The sequence below is a fragment of the Mercenaria mercenaria genome, chromosome 15, assembly GCF_021730395.1.
Source record: "Mercenaria mercenaria strain notata chromosome 15, MADL_Memer_1, whole genome shotgun sequence".
Taxonomy (NCBI): Eukaryota; Metazoa; Mollusca; class Bivalvia; order Venerida; family Veneridae; genus Mercenaria; species Mercenaria mercenaria.
This window is the reverse complement of record NC_069375.1, coordinates 21,021,186-21,044,175: the sequence shown is the minus strand read 5'-3', so window position 1 is coordinate 21,044,175 and position 22,990 is coordinate 21,021,186. Positions and strand designations below refer to the sequence as shown.

At 37.0% G+C, this 22,990-nt stretch overlaps 2 protein-coding genes across 2 annotated transcripts in view; one reads left to right on the top strand and one right to left on the bottom strand.

Moving 5' to 3' along the window:
• LOC123547669 (uncharacterized) overlaps positions 1–3,115 on the bottom strand; it is a 44,703-nt gene extending 41,588 nt beyond the window's left edge. Inside the window, exon 1 of the mRNA XM_053524739.1 lies at positions 2,964–3,115. The gene's annotated coding sequence lies outside the window, so the exon portion shown is untranslated. The remainder of the gene's footprint in view (positions 1–2,963) is intronic.
• A 442-nt stretch (positions 3,116–3,557) lies between these two features.
• Positions 3,558–19,978, top strand: LOC123547687 (glutamine synthetase-like). The gene is made up of 7 exons (XM_045334955.2): positions 3,558–3,750; positions 14,142–14,320; positions 16,009–16,170; positions 16,798–16,944; positions 17,263–17,390; positions 18,051–18,250; positions 18,459–19,978. Exons 2-7 carry the CDS (start codon positions 14,149–14,151, stop codon positions 18,745–18,747), a joined length of 1,098 nt encoding a protein of 365 aa, XP_045190890.1. The 5' UTR covers positions 3,558–3,750; positions 14,142–14,148; the 3' UTR covers positions 18,748–19,978.
• The last annotated feature ends 3,012 nt before the right edge of the window (positions 19,979–22,990 follow it).

The following is a 22,990-nucleotide window of genomic DNA, read 5'->3' as shown; positions in this document are numbered from 1 at the left end:
CTATAACTGCTCTTGGTTTGTTGTATACAATGTACGGATTGTTATATGTCAAAACTGCCCCCGTATATTGTATCTTATGTATGGATTGTTATAAGCCAAAACTGCCCCCGTATTTTGTATCTTATGTATGGATTGTTATAAGCCAAAACTGCCCCCGTATTTTGTATCTTATGTATGGATTGTTAAAGGCCAAAACTGCCCCCGTATTTTGTATCTTATGTATGAATTGTTATAAGCCAAAACTGCCCCCGTATTTTGTATCTTATGTATGGATTGTTATAAGCCAAAACTGTCCCCGTATATGGTATCTTATGTATGGATTGTTATAGGTCAAAACTGCCCCCGTATATTGTATCTTATGTATGTATTGTTATAAGCCAAAACTGCCCCCGTATTTTGTATCTTATGTATGGATTGTTATAAGCCAAAACTGCCCCCGTATATTGTATCTTATGTATGGATTGTTATAGGTCAAAACTGCCCCCGTATAATGTATCTAATGTATGGATTGTTATAGGTCAAAACTGCCCCCGTACAATTTTCTAATGTATGGATTGTTATAGGTCAAAACTTCCCCCGTATTTTGTATCTAATGTATGGATTGTTATAGGTTAAAACTGCCCCCGTATAATGTATCTTATGTATGGATTGTTTTAGGATATACATACATACCACTTTTGTTTCCAACCACAGCATTTGTTGCTAATCAGAGCATTTGAACAAAAAGAAAGTTACAGCTAGACGAGAGATCTCTAAGTTTTATAGACAAAACCCAAACGCAAAGTATTTTTAGTGGTTTTCTTTTTCTTTAGCCCTGAATATAAATAAAACTGAGGTAGCCGCAATTATAGCTTTTATCTTGTACAACTGTGATTTTAATCCCGTCTTTACTGAGAACAAAAAAAAAACAACGGCTTTCTAAGAAGTTAATAATCTTTCTTTAGTAAAAATCTATATATTGCAATAATCGTCTTAATACAAATGGATTTGTCGGTACATTAATAGCAAATACATAGTCATATTTAATTAATTCTCAAGTCATTAGCCACAAAAGTGTTATTATGCAATCAATTTTTGCTTTGTAAAATTATCGAAGTTTTTCTTTTCAAACCCTTATATCAACCTCAGAGAATGTAACGTTATAGCGAATGAAATAGAGCAAAGTAGAACAGAATAGAACATTTTTTTTAATATATACGCATTACAGCTCATCGTCTGTCTCCACAACATGTACATAAAGCCATACTATAGTATATCAATTTTGTCACGCTTCAACAATCATTGAATTCATCTACATGTAAGTAAAATCACAGATTAGCTTACCTTTTCCTTACTTTTTTGAGACTTAAACAAACAAAAAACAAAACAAAAAACAAGTTGAACGACAGCTAGAACCATAGTCACGACTCAATAAATAACAAAAGAAAAGGTTTCTAAATTTAAGTGTGCAAAGGTGGCCAGAAGTTCGATATTCACCGGGACATTGGAATAGAGAACGATATTGGACATTCAAACCCAGAACGACATTGGACATTCAAACTCGGAACAACATTTGAAGTTTGAAACAAGAACTACATTGGATATTGGGCAGGAAGTAGGAAATGGGGTGTAATGCGGGGATGGACGGCCATGCCAACGCCGATTTCAGGGCGAGTACAAAAGCCCTCCTAATTCTTCAAATAGTCGAGCTAAACATGCACGCAAACGTTATTGGTTCAGGGTCTTCTTACTCATCTACTTATTATAAAAAAGTATAAAAAGTTAGCGTTTTTTAACATTTTAAAACAGAAACTCTAACTTTCTAATTTAAAAAGGGTCATTATTCTGTTATTCTGACAAAATGCATGAAGGAGATGCAGTTATTGGCCTACGCACTCTTTATTCAATGCAATGACTATTGTAGTGTTAAAATGCGGACCTGAACACGACTCTTTTCTTAGTTAAAAGGGGCATGAGTATGTAAATTATAGTCGAACCAAGGGCGGGTGAAAAGGAAGCACTTCACCCTAAAATGTGGTGAGCATACACTTTTGTAATTTTCGCGCTATTAATATCGTGTTTTCACGTTTTCGCCCTCGACCTCCGATCGTGTTTTCGCGTTTCTGCGCTTTTAATATTGTGTTTTCGCATTTTCGCCCTACTGGCCGCAAAGGCGAAAACTCGATAGGAGATCGAGGGCGCGAAATCACGATATTAATAGCGCGAAAACGCGATATTTTTCGCGTCGTGTTTTCGCTTTATCACATCGTCTTTTTGCGTCAATGCGTCGTATTTTCACGATTTCACCCTCAGTAGGTCGACAGCACGAAACCACGATGGCCCTAACGGAACACCGTACATTATATATGGTTGCAAAGTGTATAAATATAGAGGTAAGATCATTTTAATTTTAATGACCTTGTTCATAGCTGACTGTCAATAAAATTTCATTATATACCTTGTAGTTTAAAAATAAACAGCAGGGTCATGATGACCCGAGATCGCTAGCTTGAACAATTTTGGAAAATGTCAGATTTCTCAAGGAAAACATAGGAAAACATCTGATATTATGTCTGAAAGAATATTTTAAAAGAGAAAAAAGCCATGCATCCTTTTTAACAAACCAAGATTACACAAGGATCAGTATACTGTCCAGTTTGGGGTGGTGGTGGTGGGGGGGGGGGGGGGGAGGGTTAAACCCATATTTTTGACCATTAAGTAATTATTGCAGAAGGGAAAACGTCCCATGTTTCGCTCACACTACCAATTGGCAAGGTACGGAGTAGATACCTTTAATAGTAGGAAAACTCACATAAAAAGAAAGAGAAACTGCCTGGCGACGTATGTAAACAATAGATTTTTCAGCGTTTTTTTCTTCAGTAACTTTTTTTTATTCCTTTACCTACGAACTTGAAATAAAAAGCAAATTGAAACTTAGAAACTGTAGAGCCGAAACGGCGTAATCAATAGGTAAAAGTGCTTACCGGTAAATCCTCTGAGAAAATTTACATCTTTTCCGTCATTTTAAAGTTTCCACATTGCCATGCCTAGCAGCTATTTTTAACGAAAGGAATTTGGTAAAGGGTACATTGCTGTGAAATTATTTTGAAAATCGGCACAGAAGTTTCAGGGAAGATTTTCAAAGTCGTATAGGGAGCGGCGGACATGTTTTTCAGTTAGAAGGCCATCAGAGGACATCTCTGCGAAATCATGTCAAAATTTTAAAGCAACGCATAATCGGTTGCAATGACAAGCAGAATTCGGCAGATGATCTAGCTTGATTTGAAAAGACATTTCTGTGAAGTTTAGTTGAAATAGGCAATTTTATGCACGTGAAATTGAGGGATGGATGACCTCATTTGAGCTAAAAATACCCAACATGACGTTAGGCGCATGGAAAACCTGTTTATGCCGCTCACAAGTTTCTATTACTTTTATATTCGTTGGAGCGGATAGATAGTATATCGATTTACCTTTGTCAATGACAAAACCCTTTTCAAATTAAAATCGCGTCACAATAAAACACGGAAGCAATTAGAATCTACTAGATATTTTGTCTTACATTTGGTTCTTTTCCGTTGTTTAGGTGAACACTATTCTAGTCTAGCCTTATTATTCATTGCACGCCGTTATCGCGTGTCACGTGAACAGCCCTATATATAGATCACTCATGATACAGCTGATCAGTAGTGAAAACAGGATCCTTACGTATCAATACGGAATAGTGAATAAAGTGTAAAAGTAAAGACGAGTGAAAGGGACATTTTTTACGTGAGTACTTGTTAATTATAAAATATAAACAAGCAAATAGATCGTATCAAGAGTCGTGGGAAAAATCAGCTGACTAGGTGTAAATACAATACAAATGACCTAGATTTTGTGACGCTCTAGTAGCATCAAATTTTAGCCGCCAGTAAATATATTACTACATCTCTTGTTTGCGAATTAATAATCTTCTTCTTCTTCCAATGTAAGGGTAGAGATCCTGACGGAAGGTCTAGTACCCTGTGTTAAAACTGCCCGTCCGTATTACCAAAGTACAAAACTGCAACATATTTAAAATTCAAATTGAGTGAGAGGACTATATAACCAGGTCTGAGACTTCCCCTGGATTGAGAGACAGTCTCTAGATCTAAACACTGTCTCTCGTTTGAAAGACAAAATGTCTTTCGATCGAAAGACTGTATTTAGCTTAAGTGTTGAAAATACATGATATCATTATTAAAACAATCATTTCATTACAGTCGCATTATTTATTCATTGAAGCAATATGTTATTTCAAGTAAACTTTACAAGAAACACATTGCCATAGAAGTTTGCTTAAGCATTATAATGCTTAAACCAAATTCCCAAAATAATTTTGCTTTTGAAAATTTGATATAAGAAAGATAATTTTCTGTATTTGAAATAAATTTGCGCATTCTAAAAAGAGAGTTTTAATTACTCTTTCAATGACTTTCATTGCTTAAGCTAATTTGAGTCTTTCGATCGAAAGACATTTTGTCTTTCGAACGAGAGACAATGTTTAGATCGAGAGAATGTCTCTCAATCCAGGGGATGTCTCCGACCTGATAACAACGTATAAAATTTAGGACTAGATTCTACTCTCAGAATAGTCAAATTACCAGTGAAAAAGAACACAGACTAGTGATTTGACTACGATTTATTTAGATCTATAACTATGGTTTCCAGTTTATACTGAAATTTACAGTAGTAAAGATATAGATAGAATTCAGTCTGACAGAATTATCAAGGTTATCGGAGTTTTCTCTTGTTTACATTATAATCACGACAACACCAGCTGTTTGAAGATCAATAACGTTAACTGACCTGATTTTCAACGGAAAAATACTGCATGAAAGCTTTCGCGTATTGGCAATATTTACATGTATTGCATCATACGTGCGCATGCATTGCATCATATCGTTACTATATATATATATAAAAAGGTATAAACTTGCGTAGGCTACCTTTTATCGCTTGGCTGATCAATGGGATGGCTTTTGCCCTCCCTCTTGTTGCCATCACTGCAAAGAGACGCATATTCCACTATAAAAAATTGGAACAACAACAAACACCATTAGGCTAATAAAAACAAAACAAAACAAAAACAAAACGCAATTTTATAAAACATAAAAATGCCCCCTCAAACAGGCTTTTAGCAGGTATTCAGATTTAAAAAAAAAGGAGGGGTGGGGATGGGGAGGGGCAAAGCATATGCTTTCCCCAACTGCCCTTAAAGTTTAGGGTGAGGGGAGATGAAGGAACCCCTTACCACCCCCCACCCCACCTTACGCCTTGATTGTTAATGCGGGCAAGATTTCACATTTGTATCTATAGTTGGTCAAATGTGAGTTAAGTTAATGGAGTTTGATGGTTAGTACATAGTAGGGGGCATGGCATTGTTAGGCCTAAATTGGCAGGTCGGAAATTTTTTTTGGGGATTTTTTTTATTAAGTGAGACTTTTCGGAAATTACTTCTGTTTCGAAAAAATGAATACAAATAAGGGGGTTATGCCTTTAGATCATCAGTAAGTTGATTTCTAACATCACTGACCATGTTTAAAGCATAAAAGTGCAGTTTGGCAACTTTTTGTTTAAAAGTTGAAAAAAGGCCATAAAAACATTTAGGGTCGGACCAAAAAATTAGGGTAGGTCGGGATATCGGAAACATTTTTTACGCCTTATAGACGTAGATGTTTGTACAAATGATGGGTAAACTTCAACTTGAATCGATAGAAATTGCAGGACACGCCTTGGTCCGATTATCATCTCATCTTGATGCAGTAGGTAAAATGTCTGTAATATCCTCGTACATGGAGACACACTGATTTCCTAGCAGTCTGAGCCTTATTCACACAACATGGATGAAATACATTAAATCCAGACGCCTAACAGGCTTATCCAGGCTATGTCTAAAAGGGTACCCATTTGGCTGGTGTATGTGTGACAATACCACTGTTAAGTTTAGTACATGTACCTTTTAATATTGCTTTCTCGATGCTTCAGATTGTTGCACAAATTCTTTTCAAACGTTCTGTTTTATAGCTTAAGTTTACAGTTGACGCGAGAACAGTGCATGCTACTTCTGCTGCGTGATAAGAAAAATGAAATAAGCAGTTCCTACGAACTTGCCGACATAGTACAGTAACGTCTGGCGGCCTACTTCTGCTGCATAACTATAGAAATCTATGAAACTTTTACACAGTAAAATAGTTATTTTGGAAACTATTTTAATAGAAAGACGAATGACACTCTTGAACGTTGTTACTGTCAATTTGCCATATCACATAGTTTTCGTGATGGACTGCCAGGGTCAAAAGGCAATCTACATTTTTTCAATTTTGGAGATACATACTTGACAATTGTGTCATGTGACCGGGTTATACTGAGCTGTATTTTCTGTACGTAATTACGGAATTCATGTAAATACACATCCCTTAAGAGGCAGATAACGTTCTTTGGTGTGTATTCAGCACACTGATAGCCTGATACCACAGTTTTTGGATATCTAACTTTAAATATTTCATCCAGATAACGTCTTAATTAGGATGAAATTATCACACCGTAATAAGAATTATGTACACGATTCAAGATGAATTTAATTTTAGTTAGTTTTACTTATATCTTTTTTCTGTAGTTTCAATATATTACCTGATTCAGCATGAACATGTATAATTAATTCCAGCTCACATACATGTATTAGCTGGTGCAGTTTGGCCAGTATAGTGTTAGCCAATGGCCCATTTCGGGTGATTTATTTGCAATTATAATAGGTCGCGAGTTCGATCCCGAGGCAAGAGGAATGTTCTCCGTAGCAATTTTACAAATTACTTTATGCTTGAAGCCTTGAAGACTTTCGATTTTATTAGCTCTGAACCATTTTCGAAGTTGACAGTTACTTGCAGGGAATAAGTTAATTCTTGAACGGAAATTCAGAAATCCTCTGTTTGAATATATTATTATATACTTTATACGGATGTTTCTGTATCGGAATGTCGAGTGCTTTGGATTCATATTAGGGTTGAAAATACCTTTGAGGTGTTGAAGATATACACCTTCAGCGACTTTATTACGGTCAGTGATTTCAGGAGGTCAGTACATGCCTTCTTGTAGAAGTGGTTATAGTAAACATGTTGTAACTCTGTGGTTATAGTAAACATTTCATAAACAAACAAAACTACGTACGTCTGTTTTGCCTTGACGGATATGGTTACAGACACAGGCAATCGGCGTGTGACTTTGACCACTTATGAATGCTGGACCCCCCACCCTGTTCTCTACAACCCAGATCCCAAACATAATAACAGAAAAACACATTTCCAAAAAAAAAAAAAAAAATTCTATATATAAAAAAAATAAAGGTATGGTACTTTACGGCCAAACATTAAGGAAAAAATGGAATGGCCTCAGTAACGATCTCACTGCGTACACAATTTTCGGTCGATTTTTGAAAATATGGTCTTAATCAACGCATAAAGCATAAATCTTAACGGTAAACATGCACTTTGGTCTCAAGGCTGCATCATTTTGATGCAGCGAGACGCTATTCTTTGACAAAATCATCTCGTACACGATGTGACCTAACCCGTATATTTCTCGGGCCAATAGACAAGTCAATGGCAGCCACCTATTCCCTTCGTTATTTCCAAGCACAATCGTGGCCAGCCTTTAGAAACATAATTAATTAGTCGCTTACCTATAATTACTTCGTCCAGTTTCCGTTAATAACGATGCATCCAGCGTTGGGAAATTTCTTTCAAAACATCAGCTGCCATGTTTATACGGCGACCCGGAACTGGTTTTTACTACGTAGCCTTTTTGCGATTGGTCGATTCTGGAGGTGTGTTCTCCACGTGAGCTGGTATAAACATGGCAGCTGATGTTTTGAGAGAAATACAGCGTTGGGAAATTGACTGGATGCATCGTTATTGACGGAAACTGGACGAAGAAATTATAGGTAAGCGACTAATTATTTATGTTTCTAAAGGCTGACCACGATTGTGCTTGGAAATAACGAAGGGAATAGGTGGCTGCCATTGACTTGTCTATTGGCCCGAGAAATATACGGGCTAGGTCACATCGTGTACGAGATGATTTTGTCAAAGAATAGCGTCTCGCTGCATTAAAATGATGCAGCCTTGAGACCAAAGTGCATGTTTACCGTTAAGATTTATGCTTTATGCGTTGATTAAGACCAGATTTTCAAAAATCGACCGAAAATTGTGTACGCAGTGAGATCGTTACTGAGGCCATTCCATTTTTTCCTTGATGTTTGGCCGTAAAGTACCATACCTTTATTTTTTTTATATAGCATTTTTTTTTTTTTTGGAAATGTGTTTTTCTGTTATTATGTTTGGGATTTGGGTTGTAGAGAACAGGGTGGGGGGTCCAGCATTCATAAGTGGTCAAAGTCACACGCCGATTGCCTGTGGTTACAGAAGGATAAAAATAGTTTTCCAATAACGAGAACAAATAATTTATATAGTCATTAAACAGGTGTGAATAAGTACTTGGAAATCATTCCTTAATTCCCCTGGTTTCCCAAAAACTGACGTGTATTGTACAATAAATGAACCATACTTTGATATATGTCACAAAGTAACTTTCGGTATTTATAATCATTTACTCTGACCGTACGAACTCGTCTAATAAACCTTTGTCCCCTTTATCTCACAGACCTAGCCCCATCCCATCCCCAAAACCACGAAGCGTTGTATGTGTGTTTCTTAAATTTTTATTTGACCATTGTTTGATCCGATGTCAGGTCTAGCAATTGTTCTCAGTTCAAAGTCGCACTCTCTTCCGCTTGGTCGGAATCGATGGTACTCGTGCAAGGCCACCCCTGAATCCATCAGCGTGTAAAGTATCTTAAGTTGGTGTTTTGGACGGGGAGGACTTTTATTATTGTTCCCTAGTTTTGTAGAGGGAAAAAAGCCGAAACAAGTATGGTCCTTTGACGCTAAAACATGCAGGGTTACAACAAAATCAGTCTGCTATACATACCTTATTTGACTACTAAATCGGGGCAAAGATATTTAACACATTTTTATCAATTTCACAGAGATAAAATTAAAATGCATGGCAATGGTCTGATATTGGTAAGTCATATCCTTGTTAAAAAACAGGTGTAGATTGGAGGTTAGTGCGTAGGTGATTACATGATTTTTAGCTCACCTGAGCCAAAGGTTCAGAGTGAGCTATATTGATCGCTCACCGTCCTGCGTCCGTCGTCCGTCCGTCCGTCCGGCCGGCGTCCGTCCACACTTTCTTTTAAACAACATCTCCTCCTAAACCACCAAATCAATTTCGATGAAATTTCACAGGGATGATCCTTTGATGGTCTTCTTAAAAAAAACTGTTCAAAGAATTGAATTCCTTATAGAACTCTGGTTGTCATGGCAAACAAAAGGAAAAACTTTAAAAATCTTCTTGTCCAAAACCACAAAGCGTAGTGTTTTGATATTTGGTATGTAGCATCATCTAGTGGGCCTCTACCAAGATTGTTCAGATTATCCCACTAGGGTCAAATGTGGCCCATTCATAGTTTATATAGACTTATATAGGGAACAACTTTGAAAATCTTCTTGTCCAAAACCATAAGGCCTAGGGCTTTGATATTTAGTATGAAGCATCATGTAGTGGGCCTCTGCAAAGATTATACAAATTATCCCCCTAGGATATAATATGGCCCCGCCCTGGGGGGTCACTTTGTTTCTATAGACTTATATAGGGAAAAACTTTGAAAATCTTCTTGTCAAAAACAAAAGGGCCTAGGTCTTTGATATTTGGTATGTAGCATCATATTGTGGGCGTGTACCAAGATTGTTTAAATGATCCCCCTAGGATGAAATATGGCCCCGCCCAGGGGCGTCACATGGTTTGTATAGACTTGTATAGGAAAATTTGTTAAAAATCTTCTTGGCTGAAACCACAAGATCTAGACTTTTGATATTTGGTATGTAGCATTGCCTTGTGGTCCTCTACCAAGACTGTTCAAATTATTCCCCTGAGGTGAAAAGAGGTCCAGCCACGGGGTTCCCTAGTTTTGCATAGACATATATAGGAAAAAACTTTAAAACTCTTCTCGCCTGAAACTGCAAGGCCTATGCTTTTGATATTTGGTATGTTGCATTGCCTAGTGGTCTACTACCAAAATTATTCAAATTATGCCCCTGGGGTGAAAGAGGCTGCCCTGGGGGTCCCAAATTTAACATAGACTTGTATAGGAAAAAACTTTAAAAATCTTCTTGCCTGAAAGTTCAAGGCCTGTGCCTTTGATATTTTGTATGTGTCATTGCCTAGTTGATCTCTAACAAGATTGTTCGAATTATGCCCCTGGGGTGAAAAGAGGCCCCGCCCCAGGGGTCACTTGATATATGAGTTATATAGGAAAAAATACTGCAAAAATTATCTGATTATATTTCCTAGACAGTTTAATTATATTTACCTGATGACCCAAAGTGATAAGGGTCACCCATCCGACTATGACCTTGACCTACTGACCTACTTTCTTGTTTTTTAAGATACAGCCTTGAAATTTGGATGACATGTACAGTTTTGTACACCGATCTTTAAACTGACTTTCAGTGACCATGAATGTGACCTACTGACCTACTTTCTTGTTTTTTAAGACACAGCCTTGAAATTGGGATACACTTATCTTAAAACTGACTTTCAGTGACCATTAATGTGACCTACTGACCTACTTTCTTGATTTTTAAGATACAGCCTTGAAATTTGGATGACATGTACAGTTTTGTACACCGATCTTAAAACTGACTTTCAGTGACCATGAATGTGACCTACTGACCTTCTTTCTTGTTTTTTTTTAAGATACAGCCTTGAAATTGGGATGACATGTACAGTTTTGCACACTTATCTTAAAACTGACTTTCAGTGACCATGAATATGACCTACTGACCTACTTCCTTGTTTTTGAAGCTTTAGCAAAGAAATTTGTTCAAGCAAGCAACTTAACTCAGGTGAGCGATATAGGGCCATCATGGCCCTCTTGTTTTCGTTATACGCAGTTGCATTTTGTCAAAAGTCTTAAACACGCACAGAGCGCTGCACGTGCGGATCTGCAAACATCTGACCAAATTAATTCCATAACGTGAAAGAGTGAGCATGTATGATAACCTTGTGAGGGTTTTAATACAAATGCATGTAATAGTACAATGAACGTAGTTTTTTAGGCTTATGTTTTCGCCATTGTATAGTTGAAAAGTTTACTGGCCAGGAATGACGTAAACAGCTATAGGCCTACACATTGACATTGACCGGTCAGTACATGAAACATATCGACCTCGGCAGAGTTTATAATACCGGACTCTATTGCAAACACTCTAACGCCGACATCAGGTATACAAATGAAAGTGCTCTTACCTTTATATTACATAAAAGATATCTGAAGATGTCTGTCTGTCTGTCTGTTAACGAATAATTCGGTCAAAAATATGTGCTCATGTAGTGTAGTTATAAATAGATCTTATCTTTCCATTTTGCGACTTTTTTGTGTAGAATGGATGCTTTAATCACACATTTTCACTGCTAGAATGCTATCTTCATGAAACATGACGGTATGTTTTGCAGATCGAAGCCGAAACGCAGTTTCATCTAAAGGCATGTAGGATAGAAATATGGAGGGTGAAGTGGGGTGGGGGGGGGGGGCGGGGAGTGTCCGTTTCATTGATAAGCTAGGGGGGGGGGGGCGGGTGCAAATGTTTTGAAAACAAAAACAGGCTACATTTCGTTCCGTAATTTTACTGCGGAAAACATGTACAGTCAAACCTGTCTATAAAGACCACCCTTGGGAGAGCCAAAATATGATCTTTATTGGGAGGTGGTTTTTATTCGCAGGTTAAAATACACAGTAAATGTTAAAATGGCAATTAAAACATGTGGCCTTTAGAGCCAGGTGGTATCTGTTCAGAGGTGGTCTTTAACACAGGTTTGACTGTACCTAACAGTTAATTATAAACATTGAATATTTTAAGCCAAACGTGTAAAATCACAACCAACCTTGATTTTATTTAAGGATTTTCGGGAGACAATCAAAATCCCCTTCACTGAAAAATGACAGGGTGTTACAAAATCCCCTTCATACTTTTGCAGGGGGTATCATAATCCCCTCTGTGATTTTTACTTATTTCATCAAGTTCAAATACAACTATATACAACTTAAAAGTCTATTGCATAAAGCACGTAAATACAACGCCTTTAGCAAACATAATATAATTTGGATCACTAATATCTATATATCTATAATGTTAATCACAGAGGGGATTATGATACCCCCTGCAAATGTATGAAGGGGATTTTGTAACACACAGTCATTTTTCAGTGGAGGGGATTTTGATCAAGGGGATTTTGATATACACTCGGATTTTCTCATAGAACACATGCAGTGTTAAATTCCCCAGCCATTACAGCTCTTCAAAATTACACTCTAGGCAAATAATAGAGAATACAACTGACACGATACAAAGCATTTTTCCAAACCAGATATTATAACAGTGGGATTTCAATAGGTCTGTATTTATGCTTTTAATCAAATGTTAAATATACGATAACAGATAAATATAAGTGTCAAAATTATGAACATTTTTTCCCAAAAAGCTTGTTTTGTAAAACATTTTATTTTCTATATTTAAAAAAGAAAACAAAAGGAATTGAGGCGCCAAAATGTGTCATAAAATGCAAAATCGTGAGCATATATATATAACATTAGGTTAGTGTGATAGCTTTTATTGTGAAGAAAAATGTGACCATGTGTTACTATTTGACACTGCAAAACGTTCCGAGTAGTTTTAACATTGTTTACCACAAGTTGCCAAAACATCCCGAGGGCGCCTTTTTAACTGTGGTAAGAAGATATTATATAACATAACGTAACATAAGATATTATATAAAGCAACGGACTTTGTATAGATTATAAAATATTCAGCTAGCAAGGCGAGCTAACTTCAGTGGATAGATTGGAAATAAAAAAGAATCTTGGATTTTTTTTGTATTGGGTATGTCTTTTAGCTTTTTCTCTCATGCATTTGAAAAAGCTCAATCACTATTTTCACCTAATTTCATTATTTTCTACAAGCGACATCATGTCACATGATCTAGTTTTTGAACTTCTTGATTCATATAATAAACTTAAGATTGTGACGTACTTTAATTCTTAATATTGTATTTCCAGTTTAGTTTTACGGTCGAAACATTATTTGTTTATATTTTGAAGTGCCTTTGATGTTAACCGATAAAAGATGCAATATGTTCATTTTTTATCGTAATATTACCTTCACCAATATTTAAGCTAAATGTATACATGAGATGCAATATTATATCGATTAATACATGTGAAACTTTTAAACTTTTGTAATAGCTCAGGGGGCCTCCGTGGCCGAGTGGTTAAGGTCGCTGACTTCAAATCACATGCCCCGCATCGATGTGGGTTCGAGCCTCACTCGGGGCTTTGAATTCTTCATGTGAGGAAGCCATCCAGCTGGCTTACGGAAGGTCGGTGGTTCTACCCAGGTGCCCGCTCGTGATGAAATAATGCACGGAGGGGCACCTGGGGTCTTCCTCCATCATTAAAGCTGGAAAGTCTCCATATGACCTATCATGTGTCGGTGCGACGTTAAATCCAACCAAAAAAAAATATTTTGTAATAGCTCAGCTTGTTCTGGAACAAGAGTTTAGTATGAATAGAATTGAAACCACTGACATATCCTTGGATGGTCGTTCGAGGCGACTAATAGGGTCTGAACACTTGTTTTTCTGGCCCCGTGTTCACAAAATATTTTCAGTCTCAGCTGAGTTTGATAATGAAACTTTATTTGTCATTTATATCTAAATAGCCTGTTTAAAACAAAATTTTAAGTTAATAACTCTTTTCAAGTGGCTATTCAGTATTGATGGCCAGTCTCAGTTGGAATTTAACCTTGAAGTTTTAATAAAATTGATATTAAAATTTCCAACTCAAACTCAGCTGAGTCCGAAAAATGTTTTGTGAACACGGGGCCTGTTATCCAAACAGGTGTTAAAGTTTTTATTTCATATTTCATATATTTAGAATACTGATTTTTTTACGGTAGAAGAAAGACAATCCATACATAATGCGAACAATGTTCTTATTATAAATTGTTTCCCTTTGTATGTTTCAGATCTACAATGGCTAATCCAGAGTACTCGGGCAAGCTTGACAAAAGCGTCCTCAATCACTATCTGTCACTAGAATCACCTGAAGGACACGTGCAGTGTGAATACATATGGGTCGACGGTACTGGACAGGGCATCAGAAGTAAATGTAAAACCATGGACTTCGTTCCAAAGAAAGCCGAAGGTGACTATGAGACTTTCTTGATAAAGTAAAACACCGTTCGTTGTTCAATGATAAAAAAAGTTAACCGATGCCCCTGGAAAAAAGTGAGAAAGTTAATTGCACACGGGAACGGGTTCATAATATTTAGAGATATATCTGAATGTAATTGCGTTTCGGTTGTTTAACAAAGGGGCAACAGCGAAAGAGTCAAGAACGCGGTATACAGGGTCCTGCATATTTTAGTATGAGGCTATTAAATCCTAAAATGAACTTGTTAGGCTTACTCAGTAGGTAGCTGGAAACGTTATTAATCGAGAGGTCGCGAGTTCGGTCTACTGGTGCGGCCATTTATGACGGCTTTACAGTTTTAAGTCATTGTTACTTGCGGAGAACAGGTACTAGTACAGAATGTAGGAACATACTGAAATAGTTACTGTGTACAAGTTAAACCTTAAATATAACGCACATCCGGTGCAAGGTTCTATGACAAGTAGTTAAAGGGTCACATTTTGTCTCCTAATCAGCGTAGTTATGCCAGCGATATAAATAGTCTCGATAAATCAGTAGTTATATAAACTTTGTACCTGCTAACCGAAACCATTTATTCGGTCAGGGTCAGTAGTGTCGCGAACTAGGACAGCTAAGCTTTAAATATATGTCATTTTTACAGGGGTTTAAAATTTCTTTTTGTAAAATAGAAAATGTACTAGTCATGGAATTAGAATTACGTATATGCTTAAAGGTGGATAATCAGATTTTGGCCATGTAACGGATTTGTTCGAAACTTCAGCATCTGATCATTTACACTCATTTATGTTCACTTAACACTTAATACAAATTAGATTTTCACTGGAGGTATTTTTAAAATTTCATTTTCCTATCCGGGTTGCCCAACCAAGATAGAGTTATTTTATCATAAGTATAAATTTGATAAACATACTTTGCCTAAGGAAATGTATAAATATTAGACATATTGTAATATATTTGTAAAATATTTGCATTAAAAATTATGTATTTAGATGGAATTCACTAGAAACGCAAGTTTGAAAAATTATTATTATCTCCCTTTGCCTATCTTGGTTGCGCAACCAAGATAGATTGGAAATAAATGAATTCAGAAGCTACACACAGCTTTTAAACTTGCATTTTGGTTCAGATTGTTCAATAGTTGATTTGTCTATCAAATGCAAATGTAAAACTAGACATTGTAGCGAAATAAAAAGAAATACCCAGCTTTTTATATACTTTCGTATTAAAGGGGAGTAATTACAAAATTTTATAAAAATAATAAAATATACACTTCAAATAGGAATCTAACTCTATGTAATCGGTCTTTTTGTTCCTTAAATAATTCTCTACCAGAATATACAAAAAGTAAAAAATGTCATTAAATGTTGTTTAAATGTGATTGACCACCTTTAAATGAAAAACACAAAGTTATGGTCAGATGTGAGGGCACGCCCCAACTGCTTAGTTCATCTTGGTTTCACTAAAAGTGAGACAAAACTCGTTCACATGTAATACTCAACTCGACACTAACCTCTGTCAGTTTGAGTTAAATTGCACAGTCAGATAGGATAAGCGAAAAAAATTAAATAATTCTCCACGAATCTGTTTGGTCACGAAAGATACCAGGAACATTTCCCTCTTTGACCTTCTGTTTGCCTCGTTTTTTGGTCAGCCAAACATACCCTTGTCTTATATTTTAGAGTGTCCTGTATGGAACTATGACGGGTCAAGTACCTACCAAGCCGAGGGCTCAAACTCTGACATGTACCTTCATCCAGTCGCTTTGTTCAGGGATCCATTTAGACGCGGTGAACACAAGCTGGTCTTGTGTGAAGTCTATAAATACAACAAGGAACCAGCAGGTATGTGATGTAACGGAACCAATATGGATTTGAGCCGCGCCATGAGAAAACAAACATAGTGCGTTTGCGACCAGTATTGATCCAGGCCAGCCAGCGCATCCGCGCAGTCTGGTCAGGATCGATGCTGTTCGCTTTCAAAGCCTGTTGCAATTAGAGAAACCGTTAGCGAACAGCATGGATCCTGACCAGACTGCGCGGATGCGCAGGCTGGTCTGGATCCATGCTGGTCGCAAACGCACTGTTGGTTTTCTCATGGCGCGGCTCATTTATTTTATGGGCTTTCCATTAAACACTCAAGACCGAAATTATTCATTTATAGAAGTAACCGTAGTTACTCTGTTGTGCTCATTTGTACATGAAGTAATGTCATATACTAAAGTTTTAAGCATTATACCAATTTAATATGTTTAAATCGAAACCCTTCTGCTTAAAGTTCATATTTTAAATGACAACCTTAAAGCTTATCTTAGTAAGTACTGTCTGGGAAATCATGTATGATACATATCGACTTTTAGAAAACACGACCGAGTAATTACATGAAAGACCAGTATAAAATTTTGATGGCATCAGTTTCAAGTCCCGATCTGTCCAATCAACTAAAACACAAACACTGTTTTCATCTTTCAGAAACCAACAAACGACATTCATGTAAGAAGGTAATGGACGAAGCTAAGAGCTCGATCCCTTGGTTTGGTATCGAACAGGAATACACGTTGTTATCCCCTGATGGTCATCCATTTGGCTGGCCCAAAAACGGTTTCCCAGGACCACAAGGTGAGATATTTAAAATCTATCCTTTTCTGTTTTTATCCTACTCATGCTTATTATCTGTTTAAGCACATTCTCGTTGAATCTATTCTTCAGACCGTTTTTATTGAGAGTGATCATTTCAAGAGTACATATCACTGTTGAAATTTTAAAGTTGAGAAATTGGTCTAATCCCTATGTGTTTTGAATACAGTGTTGTCTAAAAGAGAATACATGTACACTTCTTGTACACGTGACTGATATTCTATAACACATGACATATTGCTTTTTTGTAAAGTACCGGTAAAAGATGTCTCAGTATACATGTTTTTTTTTTTGTTACAGGTCCCTACTACTGTGGTGTTGGTGCTAACAGAGTCTACGGTCGTGATATTGTAGAAGCTCACTACAGAGCATGTTTGTATGCCGGTGTGAAGATTGCTGGGTGTAACGCTGAAGTAATGCCAGCTCAGGTAAACTAAAAATAGCAGCCCATTCTGTACTAGAAATCATGGTTAAATTCAATGAATAACAATATTTTCATTAATCTATTTCAAAGGCTGAAAACCACTCTTAGACGGGAATTTAAGCTTTCAGGTATTCAGGGTGTCGGGTCCCGTATGAAAAAGCTTAGTTAGGAGGCCAGCTTCTCCATTATGTGTGTGGTTGATTCCTAGTACAAACTGTTATTTCTTGAATTGTATGCCTGGAGCTAAAACTAGTACTCGTAAGAAATAGAGAATAACGGGTTACTGTCTTTTGAGAAAGGGTTTCTCAGACGAGGCTAGAAACGGTCCAAAAAGGGACAAGGCTCCGGACAATATTTAGCCGAGTCGTACATCACAATAAATTAGGCGGGGCTCTCACAATCTGATGTCCTTGGACTTTATCATAGGTTCACACAGTGTGAAGTGTTCTCTTAGGTCAGTGACCTGAGTGACCTGACCTGCGAAAGACTGCTTATCCAGACAGGCTTTATCAAGCAGTTGTTTTAATGATGACATGATAAATCCAGAGTACAGTGAAGTACTTCAAACAAATCTTGAAATGACAAGTTTTCCTTTTAATTTTAGTGCAATGATCATTTTTCACTTAGATTTTAGTGGAATGACAAGTTTTCACTTTGTTTTCAGTGGGAGTTCCAGGTGGGACCCTGTGAAGGAATTGATATGGGCGATCATTTGTGGATTGGTAGATACATTCTCGAACGTGTGGCAGAAGACTTTGGTGTTGTTGTTACCATGGACCCGAAACCGATGCCAGGTGACTGGAATGGTGCCGGCGCACATTGTAATTTCAGTACACTGAAGATGAGACAGAAAGGTGGAATAAAGTAAGTTATATTGCACATATGTTTTACAACAATTACATGCCAAAATAAAATTTCATATGCCCACTTGCTGAAACAACTTTAAGAAATCAAAAGTGCGTGTAAAAGTACTTTTAAGTAAAAAATTGCCAATGGAACGGGACAATTTAAAAGCACAGCTTCCTGCTGGGTACATCATACACTAATACTGAATACGTGATTTTTTTTTCAGGGAAATAGAAGATGCGATAGACAGAATGAGTAACCATCACACTAGACATATTCAGGCTTACGATCCGAAGCAAGGCGAGGACAATAAGAGACGTTTGACAGGTCTGCACGAGACCTCGAGCATTGAGGACTTCTCAGCTGGCGTCGCTAACCGTGGAGCAAGTATACGTATTCCACGACAGGTTGCCGCCGAAGGTTGTGGCTATTTGGAAGACCGACGCCCGTCATCAAACTGTGATCCATATGCAGTGACTGAAATTATTGTTTGCACAGCTGTTCTGAATAAGTGATTTGACTTATGATACTTCCTGGTAATTCGCGCATGCGCGGTAATTATGCACATGCACGGTGAACTTGGGCATGCGCAGCAGCAATATTTTAATTTTTTTATGGTTTTATATAGAGTTTGAACCTCAGCACTACTATACGCCACACAGGGAAACTGAACAAATAAAGCTATATTTATTATGATATATAGTGGTAGCCAGCTGTATATATGACGAAGGTATATTTTTACATAATGTGTGAGTAAACGTTATACCAGAGGTTAAAATGAAAGTTGCGGAAAAAATACCAAGTTAATTGTTAAAAATCAAATGGTTCTATAGAGTAATAGTATCCTAGTTGATCTCGAGTCTTCTCAGCATGTTATGCTTTCATTTGTAACTATATTATCGTATCTAAACTACTTTATGAGAAATTTGAACTTTAAAAGGGAACACACCAGCAAATGTTTCGTAAAATGAATACACTTAGATAACTAGTTTTTCAGCAAGCTGACTTGTGAAGTTGAAATTGAATATTTGCGGTGTTTTGTGTACATTCTTACGTATTTTTTTAATAAATAATTTTGTTAAAATAGTGTTTATTGTACTCATTATTATTCCAATTCTGCTGAGATAGCATATCTTGACAAAGTTCAAGTCAAAGTTCAAAAAGTTGTCTTGATCAAGTTAGTGCATATAATCTTTCTTATCCATTCAAGTTTCTGTGAAACGAAATCACAAAACCTATATGTTAACGTTTGTGGTAGGGAACTTGCGAAATTTAAATCTCGTGACTGTATATTAGTAGAGATCCACAGGTGATGATCTGTTACATTCTGCCTTGTATTCGGCTATTTTGTCATTGTTTTAAACATTATAAACTATTTTTATTGTAAATATTTATAAATCTTATCAGTTTTACTATATTAAGAATGCAGCTAACATTTAGTTGCATGCGATATTTAATTGGAATCAAACGGTTATCATAGTTTTAGTTTTCACTTTTTAAATGCCCTATAATTGTGTTGGTGTGACAAATAAAACCAAAACCAATCTCAAATGTTGGCGTACAGGTTGTTATTCTGATAGTGTTACTTTTATCATTGCAAACTATGTTCTTGCACTTGTAGGTATCTTATTGTCCTTATGGAATGATTTTTTATTGTATAAATGATGTGAAAAGAATATATTTTTAAAAGTACAGGTGTAAGCACCGGTTTTAAATGGAATAAACTGTTAAAAACATTGTACACAACGAGTTTTTTTTGTGACCCTTGCTCCATACAACCCTTTTTAGCTGACCTGAACTTTGTTCAGGGTCAGCTATAGTATAGGTGGATGGGCCGGTGTAATGAAGTATTTCGACCCCCATAAAATAATGACCCCCGGTCATTATTCTATAGAAAAAGTGACCCCCCGGTCATAGTATTATGACCTCCAGATCATAGTACTATGACTCCCCCGCGTGAAGTAAACTGAACCTCACGAAGAATATTGACTCCCATAAAAAAACGACCCCCGGTCATTTGGTCAAATTCAGTGATAACTCGTGTATCTAAGGCCTAATTGCTGCATTTTATGCCTCCACTCGGGGGAGAGGGCATATAGATTTGCCCTAGTCCGTCCGTCCGTCCTTCCGCTTGACAATTAGCCCCAGATACCATCACTTGACACAGAAATCAGAGCAGTCCGCAACGGGAAAAGGGATTCTATTTCTAGACGCTGTATCTTGGTGTATACATTTTTTTCAGGAAAAATCAATTCACAATGCGTTCACAAAACACACCAGTGTCAATAATCCCTGCAAACTTCGGTATGAAGTAATTCTTCAGAAGAAAACTGCACAAGAAACTGCTAGCATAGAACTTAGTATTAATAGAAGTTGCAATACTTAGCAGTGGCAGTAAAGTACGGTAGCGGCAACAATAGAAAGTAGTAGAAGTAGTAGTAGTAGTAGTGGCAGTGGTAGTGGCAGCAGCAGCAGCAGAGGAATAAGTGACATCAACAACAGCAGCAGGAGAAGAAGAGGTAGATGTACAAGACGTATTAGTGGAAGGAGGTATAGTAGTATCAGTAGTAGCAGTTGTAGTAGTAGTAGTAGTAGTAGTAGTAGTAGTAGTAGTAGTAGTAGTAATAGTAGTAGTAGAAGAAGAAGAAATACATGTAGTAATAGCAATAGAAGTAGCGGCACCAGTAGTAGTAGTACAATCAAAATGTTAACTATTGGCAATGGAGGGTATTAGAGTTGTAGATCTAGTAAAATTGTCCGTTAGGTTTGGTGGGGATCACTTTTTAATAGATATTATCGTCGCAAATCTTTTAAGAAGCCGGTGTTTTACACGGAAAGAGTAACTTTTTTTAAATAGAATAATGTCCGGGAATCGATAATGTATGAGAGTTCGAATGTAGTAATTTCGGCAGTGAGTATTTTACATGGAAGGAGTCACTTTTTCTATAGAATAATAACCGGGGTCATTATTCTATGAGATTCGAAGGGAGTCATCTTTAGGGAGTCAGTATTTTACTTGGAGGGGTCAGTTTTTCTATAGAATAATGACCGTGGGTCGTTATTCTATAGTTTTCAAAGGGAGTCGGTTTTTTATAAGGGGAGTCAATATTTTACAGGAAAGGAGTCACATTTTCTATAGAATAATGACCGGGGGGTCGTTATTCTATGGGGGTCGAAATACTTCATTACACCGGCATCCATCGTCCCTTGGTCAGCATTCTTACTTGAACATCTTCTCCACTTAAACTACTGGCCATAATAACACCACACCTGGTCAGTAATCTCCTGGCATAACGGTTCTCCTAAAAATGGCCCCTTTTAGGGGCCGCAAGAACAAAGAATCGAAAAACCCTCAAAGAACTTCTCGTGAATCGCTTGATGGATCTTCATCAAACTTTGTCTGTAGCATCACTATAAGGTCCTCTCACTTTTATTACAATCGGGGGCACTTGACCCCTTTTAAGGGCCGCTAGAGCTAGAATTAGAAATACGTTTAAACGACTTTCGTTCTCATGAACCGCAAGATGGATCTTCATCAAACTTGTTTTGTAGCATCTCCAAAATTTGCTCAAATGGGGGCACTTGACCCATTTAAGGGTCCACTAGAGCTAAAAATAGAAAACAATTTAAAAAACTTCTTCTCAGGAACTGCTTGATGGATCTTCATAAAATTCCGTCCGTAGCATCGTTACTTTGAGGGGCCGCTAGAGATAAAGTTAGAAATACCTTTAAAAAGTAATTCTCATGAACTGCTGGATATAGATCTTCAAACATGTTTTGTAGCATCAATATAAGGTCCTCTCCCATTTTGTTCAAATCGGGACGATTGGCCCCTTTTAGGGGCTACCAGAGCTAAAATTAGAAATGCCTTTAAATGATTTTCTCATGAACTGTTCAACTGGGGTCACTAGAGCTGAAAGTAGAAATACATATACCTTTAACAGACTTCTCATGAACTGATTGATGGATCTTCATCAAACTTGGCCTTTAGCAACATTAAAAGGTCATGTCCTAATTTCATTCAAATGGGGTAGTTGGTCCCAAAGAGGCCGTTATGACTATAAGTAAATACCCTTTTTTCGACTAGAACCGCTCAATGGATTTTCATCAAACTTTGCCCGTAGCAGCATTATAAAGTCCTCCAAAATTTGCTCAATTGGGGGTGCTCGGCCACTAGAGTTAAAACTAGAATTGCCTTTAAACGATTTCTTCTCATGAACTGCTTGATGGATCTTCATCGAACTTGAGTCGTAGCCTCCATCATTATAAAGGCCATTTTACAAATTTGCTCATTTGCTGACAGTTTGCTACATTTAGGGACTGCTAGAGCTAAAAGTAGACATTCATTTAACTAACTCCTGGACTGGTCTTCATCAAACCTTGTCTGGAGCATCATTATAAGGTCCTTTACCATGTTTGTTCAGTTGGGGGAACTTGGCCACTTATACGGGCCAGTAGAGCTTAAAATATAAATACCTATAAAGTACTTCTTCTCATGAACCACTCGATGGATCTTCATCAAACTTGGTCTGTAACATTATTATAAGGTATTTTGTCAATTTTTTTCAAATGGGTGGGGTACTTTAGGAACCACTAGAGTAAGAATAGAAATACCTTTAAATGATTTCTTCTGATGGCTATGCGTTTTTTTGTGCGTGACATCAAGATATAGAATGTTTTTTTATATATAATGTTTGTTTTAATGAACAGCTTAAAGTATTTTCACCAAACCTAGTCAGTAGAAGCAAAGTCAGATGG